Source organism: Oncorhynchus kisutch, linkage group LG20, assembly GCF_002021735.2.
Source record: "Oncorhynchus kisutch isolate 150728-3 linkage group LG20, Okis_V2, whole genome shotgun sequence".
NCBI lineage: Eukaryota > Metazoa > Chordata > Actinopteri > Salmoniformes > Salmonidae > Oncorhynchus > Oncorhynchus kisutch.
This window is the reverse complement of record NC_034193.2, coordinates 14,486,836-14,500,883: the sequence shown is the minus strand read 5'-3', so window position 1 is coordinate 14,500,883 and position 14,048 is coordinate 14,486,836. Positions and strand designations below refer to the sequence as shown.

General features: G+C 41.3%; 1 protein-coding gene across 2 annotated transcripts; it reads right to left on the bottom strand.

Annotated features, from left to right (window-relative positions):
* Positions 1 to 5,573: 5,573 nt before the first annotated feature.
* Positions 5,574 to 13,082, bottom strand: LOC109865118 (interferon-induced protein with tetratricopeptide repeats 5-like). 2 transcript variants are annotated; one of them, XM_031799995.1, is made up of 2 exons: positions 13,009 to 13,082; positions 5,574 to 7,423 (listed from the first exon to the last, which is right to left on the bottom strand). In XM_031799995.1, exons 1-2 carry the CDS (start codon positions 13,011 to 13,013, stop codon positions 5,995 to 5,997), a joined length of 1,434 nt encoding a protein of 477 aa, XP_031655855.1. In that variant the 5' UTR covers positions 13,014 to 13,082; the 3' UTR covers positions 5,574 to 5,994. The 2 variants fall into 2 exon arrangements, with proteins under 2 accessions (XP_031655855.1, XP_031655856.1); XM_031799996.1 differs by lacking the exon at positions 13,009 to 13,082 and adding an exon at positions 9,064 to 9,190.
* Positions 13,083 to 14,048: the final 966 nt, after the last annotated feature.

The following is a 14,048-nucleotide window of genomic DNA, read 5'->3' as shown; positions in this document are numbered from 1 at the left end:
ATTTCAATTATTGAACCATTGATTCTATTCTTGGATAATATAATGTATAAATGTACTCCAAGGTAATTATTTGTCATTTTAGGAGGATCAGATGGTGACTGGGGTCTCAGCAGGGTCAGGTAGCCAGGGAAGACCAGCAGATACTTCACTTTATTCACTCTGTGCAGCAAACACTGGACAAGCCTGATGCTATTTTAAGGCAGTCTGCCAAACCTCAAGTTGATTTCCAAACTGTATCAATGGTTGATAGAGGCTTTTCCAGAATAACACTTAACATGTAAAACAAAAATGTGAGGAAGACCTGGTAGAAGCTATTGATGATGATGATGATGAATGGATACAGATTTGATTTAATGCTCAGTCATATTCATATAATCTCAGACGTAAATTACTGCATTTTAAGGCCATCCATAGAACATACTATATGTCAGTGAAACTGAATATCACGCAAATAGCTGAAATGCAATACCTCTGCTGGAGGTGTAAAACACAAAAGGGGACATATTTGCACATGTTATGGTCTCATGAAGGCTGAATGAATTCTGGAAAAGAGTATGTTCTTTCATCTCAGCATGTCTACATATTCTCTTTTCTCCCTGTTTTTGTTTTCTTGGAAATATTGATACTGGAGGCATTTAACAGTGCATTCAGAAAGTATTCAGACCCCTTCCCCTTTTCCTTATTTTGTTACATTACAGCCTTATTCTAAAATTAATTCAATTGTTTTTCCCCCTCATCAATCTACACACAATGCCCCATAATGACAAAGCAAAAACAGTTTTTTTTTTTTGTTGCAAAAGTATAAACCCCCCCACCCCTCTGGAAAAATTACATTTACATAAGTATTCAGACCCTTTACTCAGTACTTTGTTAAAGCACCTTTGGCAGTGATTACAGCCTCGAGTCTTCTTGGGTATGACGCTACAAACGTGGCACACCTGTATTTGGGGAATTTCTCCCATTCTTCTCTGCAGATCCTCTGAAGCTCTGTCAGGTTGTATGAGGAGCGTTGCTGCTCAGCTATTTTCAGATCTCTCCAGAGATGTTAGACCGAGTTCAAGTCAAATCAAACCAAATCAAATTTTATTTGTCACATGTGTTATTGTGGGTATAGCGAAATGCTTGTGTTTCTAGTTCTAACAGTGTAGTAATATCTAACAGCAATATCTAACAATTTCACAACAATACACACAAATCTAAAGTAAATCTAAAGCAGTCTCTAATGTGATAGTGATGGATGGTTGTTGCTAATATGACTAGAATGACGTAAGTAACAGCCAACTTTCCAGGACATATGCAGGTCTTAAATGTGCAGAAAGCTTAAATTCCTGTTAAACTAACTGCACTGTCCAATCAATTTTTATATTCTAATGTAGGAACTAGTTTCTACAGTTTAAACCCCTGCTGTCAGATCCTTAACAGTCTGATGGCCTTTAGATAGAAGCTATTTTTCAGTCTCTCGGTCCCTGCTTTGATGCACATGTACTGACCTCGACTTCTGGATGATAGCAGAGTGAACAGGCAGTGGCTCAGGTGGTTGTTGTCCTTGATGATCTTTTTGGCCTTCCTGTGACATCGGGTGCTGTAGGTGTCCTGGAGGGCAGGTATTTTGCCCCCGGTGATGCATTGGGTAGACCGCACCGCCCTCTGGAGAGCCCTGTGGTTGTGGGCGGTGCAGTTCCCGTACCAGACGGTGATACAGCCCGACAAGATGCTCTCAATTGTGCATCTGTAAAAGTTTGTGAGGGTTTTAGGTGCCAAGCCAAATTTCTTTAGCCTCCTGAGGTTGAAGAGATGCTTTTGTGCCTTCTTCACCACACTATCTTTGTGGGTGGACCATTTCAGTTTGTCAGTGATATGTACGCTGAGGAAGTTGTAGCTTTCCACCTTCTCCACTGCCGTCCCATCGATGTGGACACGGGGTTGCTCCCTCTGCCCTTTCCTGAAGTCCACAATCTACTCTTTTGTTTTGTTGATGTTGGGTGAGAGGTTATTTTCCTGGCACCACACTTCCAGGGCCCTAACCTCCTCCCTGTAGGCTGTCTCATCATTGTTGGTAATCAGGCCTACTACTGTTGTGTTGTCTGCAAACTTAATGATTGAGTTGGAGGGAGTACAGGAGGGGGCTGAGCACGCATCCTTGTGGGGCCCCAGTGTTGAGTATCAGCGAAGTGGAGGTGTTTTTTTCCTACCTTCACCACCTGGTGGCGGCCCATCAGGAAGTCCAGGACCCAATTGTACAGGGCGCTGTTCAGACCCAGTGCCTTAAGCTTAATGATGAGCTTGGAGGGTACTATGGTACAGACAATTCCTTCAACCTCATGGCTTGGTTTTTGCTCTGACATGCACTGTCAACTTTGGGACCATGTCCAATCAACTGAATTTACCACAGGTTGACTCCAATCAAGTTGTAGAAACATCTCAAGGATGATCAATGGAAACAGGATGCACCTGAGCTCAATTTTGGGTCTCATAGCAATGGGTCTGAATACTTACACAACCGGTCAAACGTTTTAGAACACCTTCTCATTCAGTGGTTTTTCTTTATTTTTACTATGTTCTACATTGTAGAATAATAGTGAAGACATCACAACTATGAAATAACATGTATGGGTTTATGTATTAACCAAAAAAGTGTTAAACAAATCAAAATAAATGTTATATTTGTGGTTCTTCGAATAGCCATCCTTTGCCTTGATGACAGCTTTGCACACTCTTGACATTCTCTCAACCAGCTTCATGAGGTGGCTGCCTCTCAGGCTTCCTTGCCAACCGTGTTCCCACATACCGCTGGTTCCTTTCTCCGGCTGCCTCTGCTCTCCTAGCTGCCTCCACCTGTTCCCATGGAAGGCGATCCCTTCCCGCCAGGATCTCCTCCCATGTGTAGACTCCCTTGCCATCCAGAACATCCTCCCATGTCCAGGAGTCCACCTTACCATGCTGCTTGGTCCGTTGGTGGTGGGAAGTTCTGTCACGGCTGGCTGAAGGACTGGACCAAGGTGCAGCATGGTAAGCGTACATTTTCTCTTTATTCAAAAATTACGCCGACAAAACAAAGAACAAAAACCAAACCGTGACGCTTTGGGCTTTGTGCCCTGAACAAAGACAAAGTTAACTTCACACAAAACAGGTGGGGGAAAAGGGTACCTAAGTATGGTTCTCAATCAGAGACAACGATAGACAGCTGTCCCTGATTGAGAACCAAACGAGGCCAAGACATAGAAATAAAACATAGAAAAAGAACATAGACTACCCACCCCAACTCACGCCCTGACCAACCTAACACAAAGACATAAATATAAACTAAGGTCAGAACATGACAGTGAGATACATTTTATGGCGGATTTGCTGTTTCTGTGTGTTAATGTACTTTATAATTGAGGTTAATGTGTTTCTTTTAATGACTTTTTTTTGTTTCCAATTTTAAAAATGAATGTTGTGAACTGGGAAGGAAATTGTGTTGCGAGGGAGTTGAGTTATTGACTAAACTGGTGGGGGTTGGGCGTGCAGGCGGCTAGGGCTGGCTGGTCGGTCTGGGAGAAATTTTATATAGAGAGTTCTAATAAAGACAATCAAAAGTCTTTGTATTTTTTTCAAGAGTTGTTCAGTTGTTAGGCTCTTGGTCAAAGGTGCAACACAATATTTATTATTGAATTACCTTTGGTCTAGTTCAGTCTTATTAATCACGTAAGCATTTTGAATAATGATCTCTTACCTAGCTTGATGACTGTGGGTATTTTTGCTTACTTTGTGTTCTAAATGGAGACGGCATATTGGATTGTGTAAAAATCTTTAAATTACCTATAGATGCTCGACAAATTCTAGGGGAGGACCCCCAGACACACTGCCAGGTTAAGGAACTTTTAGGGAACTCGTACTCTTCTGTAAGCGTCATTGAAACTACAACATGATCAATGTTCGACCTTAACATTTGATAACTATACAACAGAACAGATGAATAGGAATGACATTTACTCTCATTGATGGCTAAAAATAACTATCTGAAAGCCACACCCCTAATAAACTACACCTCCAGCGTTCTGATCTCAATAACCCATCAGCGACAACCCAGCACCCAGCATCAATAACCCATCAGCGACAACCCAGCACCCAGCATCAATAACCCATTAGCGACAACCCAGCACCCAGCATCAATAACCCATCAGCGACAACCCAGCACCCAGCACCCAGCATCAATAACCCATCAGCGACAACCCAGCACCCAGCATCAATAACCCAACAGTTTTTAAAGAGAACAACCCAACTAAGTGACCATCGCCTGCAAACCAGCCGTTGGGTCAACCAAACAACCCAGTATGTTTTGGTGTAGAGGGGCAAAGCTATTGAGATGTAAAAACATACAGTGTGCTTAAAGTTTGGGCTCCATCCTTGGCAAATGCTCAGTCAAAATAGAGCAGAAAACACAGCAGCATTCTACTTAGGATATTACGACGTTAAGAGACTGATTCATGATCTCTCACTTTGACTTTTTAATCTGAAGCAAGCTTTCTTTTATTCGTGGCCTTGAAGAATTTGCAGGGAAATTGCATTAGGCCTACATAGCCTATCCAATCACTACACTTGTTAATATCTGTAATGAAATATGTTTAATTTAGTTAAGAAATGTATCTTTAAAGGTGAACAATGTCAAAAATATTATTGTCTTATTTGACCCTTTCAACTAACTGGAAGGTCAAGTCACTGTCAGACTTCCAACGACTCCCCCCCAAACGTCTGGCAAAGTGCCAGCATGGAAATACTTAGAGGGAACAATAAGAAGATTTAATATTTGGCCTTTAGGTTGGTTTTTGGAGCAAAGTAGAAATAAGCACGTTAACAAGCTCAAAGATCATCAGGTTTTTGGCAGTCTGTTTTATTATCTCTTTCACAATGTTAATGTCAGTTACAAGAGCAACAACAGTTGAACGGTCGGTGAAGATATCTAATCAACTACCTGAAAGGAGACACATCCAAAGACATAAAAACATGTTTTCCTAAAGTAATACATTCTAATTCAAAAAAATAAATGTTGCAATTTTACACAAAAAAATCAAACATAAGAAAACTGCACGCAACTTGAAGTTACTGTTACACTTTATGATTAAAACCATTTAAAATGCATGTAGCAGTACTCCAATAAGCCATGTGTTTCTCAGCACCAGTATATCTTACAAGACTCTTTTCAATGTTAGGAGAAAGACCAAGGTCAAGGGTTGAAATGGGGACCTTTTTTTATCCTCTTATCTTATCCCAACATGGAGTTGAAAGCCATCAAACACACTCTGTCCACTTGTGACAACCAGTCCCATTGCGGGTTTGGATGTCACACAGTATGGGGTTGGTTGTCACAATATTTGCTCGTAGCTTATTCCTTTACTTGATCGAACAATATTTCTAACAAAATTCAGCATTTTATGCCGTGAGGATAACACGCGACATTTTCAGTGAATTTGTGTGTGTGTGCTTGCACATGTGTGTGTGTGCTTGCACATGCGTGTGTGGGTGTGTGAAAGAAAACATGCGTGTTTGAGAGAAAAGCAACGAAGGGAGCTCTTTATATCGCAAGAACAAAATAGCTTGCAATTTATTGTATACCGGGGTTGGCAATGTTGAAAGTGACAACCAGCCCTGTATTCCATGTGATAACCATCCCCAACTACACCACCCCCCAATGCTAATTAAGATGTCAGTTACCACATGGCTTGACCTAGGAATTTAAATATCTCTCCCTTTCCTTTTTTCAACAAACATCATTGTTCATGGATACTCTGATAATTCAAACATTTACAAAGAAAATGTCATAATTAAAAAAAAAAACTTTTACCTATGAAAAACACAAATTCATCTCACCACAATGTTTTGTCATGCTGACATAAATTTACCAGGTGGATGAGTTCTTTCAAATTCATACATTTTAACCTTCCAATTATTACACAGCGCCATTTCAATTGGGAGTAATTAGCACTGTGACAACCATCACCGGTCTCCCCTATATCATATCAGTTTCATTCCTTTGCCTAGGGCATCTGTAAGGTAATCTGTGTCTGAAGAGTGCACCTCGACTCTCCTTGGCTCTTCAGCATTCCTGCCTTTTTTGTCTTCAGTGGCGAGGAATTCCAAAATCTCAGAGGCATCACCAACTGTCTTCTTTTTAGTCTGACACCACTCTGCTATCTGCATCAGTATCTTCCTAGCCTTATTCCTGTGCCAACTCTCAATCGGAATCTGGTAGCCCTTTTTGAACTGGGTCACAGCACCATACACGTCTTTCTTAGCGTAGTACAGAAACCGTCCGAAACAGGAGTGGCATTGCTGCTTGTCTGAGTCACTAAGGGACTCATCTTTCAGCAGGTTGGTGAAGATCTTCATCGCCTCCTCCAGCTGGTAGTTGTCTCCGTAAGACTCAGCCAGGTTCAATCTGAATTGGAAGTTGGATGGCTTCAGTTCCACAGCTCTGGAGAAGTGATGGATGCAGAGCTCTCTCTTCTCTTTTATCTGGCGTGCTTTGATCCAACTCCCTTCCCTCTTCTGCTCAGACATCTGGTGGAACTGCTGTTTGTGACACAGGCCGATTTGGTAATGCATGAAGGGGGAGTTTACAGACAGTTCGACAGCTTCCTCCAAAACCTCCAGGGTCTCATTGATGTCCGCATGCCTGCAATACTCGGCCAAGTAATATGTGACGTGAGGCACGTCAGGAGACAGTCTGAGGGCCTCTTTGATGAGTTTCATGGACTCATGTCGACTTTGGTTTTGAAGCTGCACAGCTAGTAGGACCATGATTTCAGTGTTATCGGGCTCTAAGGACAAGGCTTTCCTTAGCTGAGTAGCACCTTCAGTATGCGCCAACCTCTCTGTTCCATCCATGGCTAATCCCTCCAACCTGTACAGGACCATGGCATAGCCCACGTTGAAGGATGCATTGTCTGGTTCTCCCTTAAGAGCTTTCTGAAAGCTCTCCTTTGCCCCCAAATAAAATAGCCCCCCAAGCCTTAGAAAACTCCAAGCCTTCTCACCATGTATTGTAGGTAAACCGCCTTGAATAGCAGTCGTAACACCCTTATTGATGTTTTCCAGCTTTCCAATGTAGGCATCCACATCATTCATGTTCCCTGAGTGATAGTGAACCCATGCAAAGTTAGCATAGGTTACCAGTAACTCTGTATCATCCTGTCTATTCTTCAATGCACTCTCAGCCTTGTGGAGATACTCAAGAGCACTAACATTGTTTTCCTCCAGGTGGCTCAGAAAGGCTAGTAAGTTGAAATATATGGCATGGTTCAGAGTGCTGAACTTCATGATGCGATCCAGAAGTTTTTCAGGGAGGCTGTCCCGGTCCTTGATGTCATCCTTTTCTATTCCCCATGTAAAGTGACACTCAAGTGCTTTCAGCTTCACTTCCATATCTGTTGTGACAGAAGCGCTATGAGAAAAAAGAAAAATACCCATTAGTATTTGTTATTATAATATTATTATTAGCCCATCATTGTTGTCGTTGTTATCAGCCATCATCATCCTCATCATCATCACAACAGCATGGACAGTACCAGTCAAAGGTTTGGACACACCTACTCATTCAAGGGTTTTTCTTTATTTTACTTTTTTCTACATTGTTGAATAATAGTGAAGACATCACAACTATGAAATAACACATATGGAATCATGTAGTAACCAAAAAAGTGTTAAACAAATCAAAATAAATTTTATATTTGTGGTTCTTCAAATAGCCACCCTTTGCTTTGATGACAGCACTGCACACGCTTGGCATTCTCTCAACCAGCTTCATCTGGAATGCTTTTCCAACGGTCTTGAAGGAGTTCCCACATATGCTGAGCACTTGTTGGCAGTTGATGTTGAGATATGTCTGTTGCTTGAACTCTGTGATGCATTTATTTGGGCTGCTTTTTCTGTGGCCGGTAAATCTAATGAATATTTCCTCTGCAGAAGAGGTAACTCTTAGTCTTCCATTCCTGTGGAGGTCGTCATGAGAGACAGTTTCATCATAGTGCTTGATGGTTTTTCGACTGCACTTGAAGAAGCTTTAAAAGTTATTGAAATTGTCCGTATTGACTGACCTTCATGTCTTAAGGTAATGATGGACTGTCGTTTCTCTTTGCTTATTTTTGCAGTTCTTGCCATAATATGGACTTGGTATTTGACCAAATGGGGCTATCTTCTGTATACCACCCCTACCTTGTTACAACACAACTGATTGGCTCAAACGCATTAAGAAAGAAAGAAATTCCAGAAATTAACAAGGCACACCTGTTAATTGAAATTAATTCCAGGTGACTACCTCATGATGCTCGTTGAGAGAATGTCAAGAGTGTGCAAAGCTCTCATCAAGGCAAAGGGTGGCTACTTTGAAGAATCTCAAATATAATATATATATTGTTTTACACTGTTTGGTTACTACATGATTCCATATGTGTTATTTTATAGTTTTGATGTAGAAAATAGTAAAAATAAAGAAAAACCCTGGAATGAGTAGGTGTATCCAAACTTTTGACTGGTACTGTATATCTTTAAAAAAAAATATAAATTTCTTTATTATTTTCCCCTAACCTTACAACTCTCCCCTAATTGGAGTAAACTAATGGACGACAACACATAGGTTTCTACTTCCAGCTTATACGTACTTTATACACTTTATGGACACAGTATATTTTACAATAGTTATCGAGGAGTTGTGTTTTCTTTTGGGGATTGGTTCACCATGCTTACTTTCCAACATGTTTGAGTGTTGATTATATTGGTAATATTGGTCGATACATTTCTCTAGCCTTACAATTTGTTTTGTGTTATCCAGATGGAAGGTTATTGCACACGAGTAGGTGGATTGAAGTGCTAATATTTAGTCAAATTTACAAATATTGAATATTCCGTCTTTATCTTGAGACGTTCTGCAGCAAAGTGTTCAGTCCACCATAACTCCACTCTCTCTTTCTCACTCATAACACAACAACATTGTTTATTATTGTGTTATATTAAGTACATTAGAGAGAGAGAGATTATGTATGTGCATGTCATTCAAATATGTTATAATTTTTGTAAAATTCTTACCTCATTTTACAGTCAATGGCAGAGAAGGAAGGCAACAGTATTGAGATAATAACACTCAGAAACAATACCCACATCCTGTGAAATCAAAGCTTTTCATTTAGCAGAAAGGAAAACGAAACTGATACGTGCTTGCCATATACAGTGGGGAGAACAAGTATTTGATACACTGACGATTTTGCAGGTTTTCCTACTTACAAAGCATGTAGAGGTCTGTAATTTTTTTATCATAGGTACACTTCAACTGTGAGAGACGGAATCTAAAACAAAAATCCAGAAAATGACATTGTATGATTTTTAAGTCATTCATTTGCATTTTATTTCATGACATAAGTATTTGATCACCTACCAACCAGTAAGATTTCCGGCTCTCACAGACCTGTTATTTTTTCTTTAAGAAGCCCTCCTGTTCTCCACTCATTACCTGTATTAACTGCACATGTTTGAATTCATGGATTAAAATCCTGCAGCGCACGCAAGGTCCCCCTGCTCAAGCCAGCGCATGGCCAGGCCGTCTGAAGTTTGCCAATGATCATGGAAGTTTGCCAATGACCTCTGGAGAGCCCTGTGGTTGCCGGCGGTGCAGTTCCCGTACCAGACGGTGATACAGCCCGACAAGATGCTCTCAATTGTGCATCTGTAGAAGTTTGTGAGGGTTTTAGGTGCCAAGCCAAATTTCTTTAGCCTCCTGAGGTTGAAGAGATGCTGTTGTGCCTTCTTCACCACACTATCTGTGTGGGTGGACCATTTCAGTTTGTCAGTGATATGTACGCTGAGGAACTTGAAGCTTTCCACCTTCTCCACTGCCATCCCATCGATGTGGACACGGGGTTGCTCCCTCTGCCCTTTCCTGAAGTCCACAATCTACTCTTTTGTTTTGTTGATGTTGGGTGAGAGGTTATTTTCCTGGCACCACACTCCCAGGGCCCTAACCTCCTCCCTGTAGGCTGTCTCATCATTGTTGGTAATCAGGCCTTCTACTGTTGTGTTGTCTGCAAACTTAATGATTGAGTTGGAGGGAGTACAGGAGGGGGCTGAGCACGCATCCTTGTGGGGCCCCAGTGTTGAGTATCAGCGAAGTGGAGGTGTTTTTTTCCTACCTTCACCACCTGGTGGTGGCCCATCAGGAAGTCCAGGACCCAGTTGCACAGGGCGGTGTTCAGACCCAGGGCCTTAAGATTAATGATGAGCTTGGAGGGTACTATGGTGTTGAATGCTGAGCTATAGTCAATGAACAGCATTCTTACATAGGTATTCCTCATGTCCAGATGGGATAGGTCAGCGTGCATTGCGATTGCATCATCTGTGAATCTATTGGGCCGGTAAGCAAATTGAAGTGGGTCTAGGGTGTCAGGCAGGGCTCTGTCTGGGCCACTCAAAGACATTCAGAGACTTGTCCCAAAGCCACTCCTGCGTTGTCTTGGCTGTGTGCTTATGGTCGTTGTGCTGTTGGATGGTGAAACTTTGCCCCTGTCTGAGATCCTGAGCGCTCTGGAGAAGGTTTTCATCAAGGATCTCTCTGTACTTTGCTCTGTTCATCTTTCCCTTGATCCTGACCAGTCCCTGCCGCTGAAAAACATCCACACAGCATTATGATGCTGCCATCACCATGCTTCACCGTAGGGATGATGTCAGGTTTCCTCCAGACATGATGCTTGGCATTCAGGCAAAAGAGTTCAATCTTGGTTTCATCAGATCAGAAAATCTTGTTTCTCATGGTCTGAGAGTCCTTTAGGTTCCTTTTGGGAAACTAAAAGCGGGCTGTCATGTGCCTTTTACTGAGGAGTGGCTTCCGTCTGGCAACTCTACCATAAAGGCCTGATTGGTCGAGTGCTGCAGAGATGGTAGTCCTTCTGGAAGGTTCTCCCATCTTTACAGAGGAACTCTGAAAGGCCGCTCTCCCCTGTTTGGCTGGACAGCCTGCTCAGGGAAGACTCTTGGTGGATCCAAACTTCTCCCGTTTAAGAATGATGTAGGCCATTGTGTTGTTGGGGACCTTCAGTGCTGCAGACATTTCTTTGGTAACCTTCCCCAGATCTGTAACTTGACACAATCCTTTCTCGGGGGTCTACAGACAATTCCTTCAACCTCATGGCTTGGTTTTTGCTCTGACATGCACTGTCAACTTTGGGACCATGTCCAATCAACTGAATTTACCACAGGTTGACTCCAATCAAGTTGTAGAAACATCTCAAGGATGATCAATGGAAACAGGATGCACCTGAGCTCAATTTCGGGTCTCATAGCAATGGGTCTGAATACTTATACTACCGGTCAAACATTTTGGAACACCTACTCATTCAGGGGTTTTCTTTATTTTTTTTACTATTTTCTATATTGTAGAATAATAGTGAAGACATCACAACTATGAAATAACATGTATGGGATTATGTATTAACCACAAAAGTGTTAAACAAATCAAAATAAATTTTATATTTGTGGTTCTTCAAATAGCCACCCTTTGCTTTGATGACAGCACTGCACACTCTTGGCATTCTCTCAACCAGCTTCACCTGGAATGCTTTTCCAACGGTCTTGAAGGAGTTCCCACATATGCTGAGCACTTGTTGGCAGTTGATGTTGAGATATGTCTGTTGCTTGAACTCTGTGATGCATTTATTTGGGCTGCTTTTTCTGTGGCTGGTAAATCTAATGAATATATCCTCTGCAGAAGAGGTAACTCTGAGTCTTCCATTCCTGTGGCGGTCGTCATGAGAGACAGTTTCATCATAGCGCTTGATGGTTTTTCGACTGCACTTGAAGAAGCTTTAAAAGTTATTGAAATTGTCCGTATTGACTGACCTTCATGTCTTAAGGTAATGATGGACTGTCGTTTCTCTTTGCTTATTTTTGCAGTTCTTGCCATAATATGGACTTGGTATTTGACCAAATGGGGCTATCTTCTGTATACCACCCCTACCTTGTTACAACACAACTGATTGGCTCAAACACATTAAGAAAGAAAGAAATTCCAGATATTAACAAGGCACACCTGTTAATTGAAATTAATTCCAGGTGACTACCTCATGATGCTCGTTGAGAGAATGTCAAGAGTGTGCAAAGCTCTCATCAAGGCAAAGGGTGGCTACTTTGAAGAATCTCAAATATAATATATATATTGTTTTACACTGTTTGGTTACTACATGATTCCATATGTGTTATTTTATAGTTTTGATGTAGAAAATAGTAAAAATAAAGAAAAACCCTGGAATGAGTAGGTGTATCCAAACTTTTGACTGGTACTGTATATCTTTAAAAAAAAATATAAATTTCTTTATTATTTTCCCCTAACCTTACAACTCTCCCCTAATTGGAGTAAACTAATGGACGACAACACATAGGTTTCTAATTCCAGCTTATACGTACTTTATACACTTTACAGACACAATATATTTGACAATAGTTATCTTTTGTTTGTTTTTCCTTCATCTACCCTCAACCCCTCTGATCTATCTCTGAAGACCATCCAGTTAGATTTTTATTTGCCATATATTTTTAACTGTGCTCTTTCACAAAAGATCTGAACCTATGTACATTTTATGGACACAGTATATTTTACAATAGTTATCGAGGAGTTGTGTTTTCTTTTGGGGATTGGTTCACCATGCTTACTTTCCAACATGTGTGAGTGTTGATTATATTGGTAATATTGGTCGATACATTTCTCTAGCCTTACAATTTGTTTTGTGTTATCCAGATGGAAGGTTAATGCACACGAGTAGGTGGATTGAAGTGCTAATATTTAGTCAAATTTACAAATATTGAATATTCCGTCTTTATCTTGAGACGTTCTGCAGCAAAGTGTTCAGTCCACCATAACTCCACTCTCTCTTTCTCACTCATAACACAACAACATTGTTTATTATTGTGTTATATTAAGTACATTAGAGAGAGAGATTATGTATGTGCATGTCATTCAAATATGTTATAATTTTGTACAATTCTTACCTCATTTTATAGTCAATGGCGGAGAAGATAGGCTACAGTATTGAGATAATAACACTCAGAAACAATACCCACATCCTGTGAAATCAAAGCTTTTCATTTAGCAGAAAGGAAAACGAAACTAATACGTGCTTGCCATATACAGTGGGTAGATCAAGTATTTGATACACTGACGATTTTTTAGGTTTTCCTACTTACAAAGCATGTAGAGGTCTGTAATTTTTTATCACAGGTACACTTTAACTGTGAGAGACGGAATCTAAAACAAAAATCCAGAAAATGACATTGTATGATTTTTAAGTCATTCATTTGCATTTTATTGCATGACGTAAGTATTTGATACATCAGAAAAGCAGAACTTAATATTTGGTACAGAAACCTTTGTTTGCAATTACAGAGATCATATGTTTCCTGTAGTTCTTGACCAGGTCTGCACACACTGCAGCAGGGATTTTGGCCCACTCCTCCATACAGACCTTCTCCAGATCCTTCAGGTTTCGGGGCTGTCGCTGGGTAATACGGACTTTCAGCTCCCTCCAAAGATTTTCTATTGGGTTCAGGTCTGGAGACTGGCTAGGCCACTCCAGGACCTTGAGATGCTTCTAACGGAGCCACTCCTTAGTTGCCCTGGCTGTGTGTTTCGGGTTGTTGTCATACTGGAAGACCCAGCCACGACCCATCTTCAATGCTCTTACTGAGGGAAGGAGGTTGTTGGCCAAGATCTTGCGATACATGGCCCCATCCATCCTCCCCTCAATACGGTGCAGTCATCCTGTCCCCTTTGCAGAAAAGCATCCCCAAAGATGGATGTTTTCACCTCCATGCTTCACGGTTGGGATGGTGTTCTTGGGGTTGTACTCATCCTTCTTCTTCCTCCAAACACGGCGAGTGTAGTTTAGACCAAAAAGCTTTATTTTTGTCTCATCAGACCACATGACATTCTCCCATTCCTCCTCTGGGTCATCCAGATGGTCATTGGCAAACTTCAGACGGGCCTGGACATGCGCTGGCTTGAGCAGGGGGACCTTGCGTGCGCTGCAGGA

Bases quoted from the DNA above. Each gene is read 5' to 3' on its own strand.
- LOC109865118 (XM_031799996.1), bottom strand. From the start codon at position 9,137: ATGTGGGTATTGTTTCTGAGTGTTATTATCTCAATACTGTTGCCTTCC. The intron at 7,424-9,063 runs GTAAGAATTTTA...TTTTTCTCATAG, and splicing joins GCCATTGACTGTAAAATGAG to CGCTTCTGTCACAACAGATA.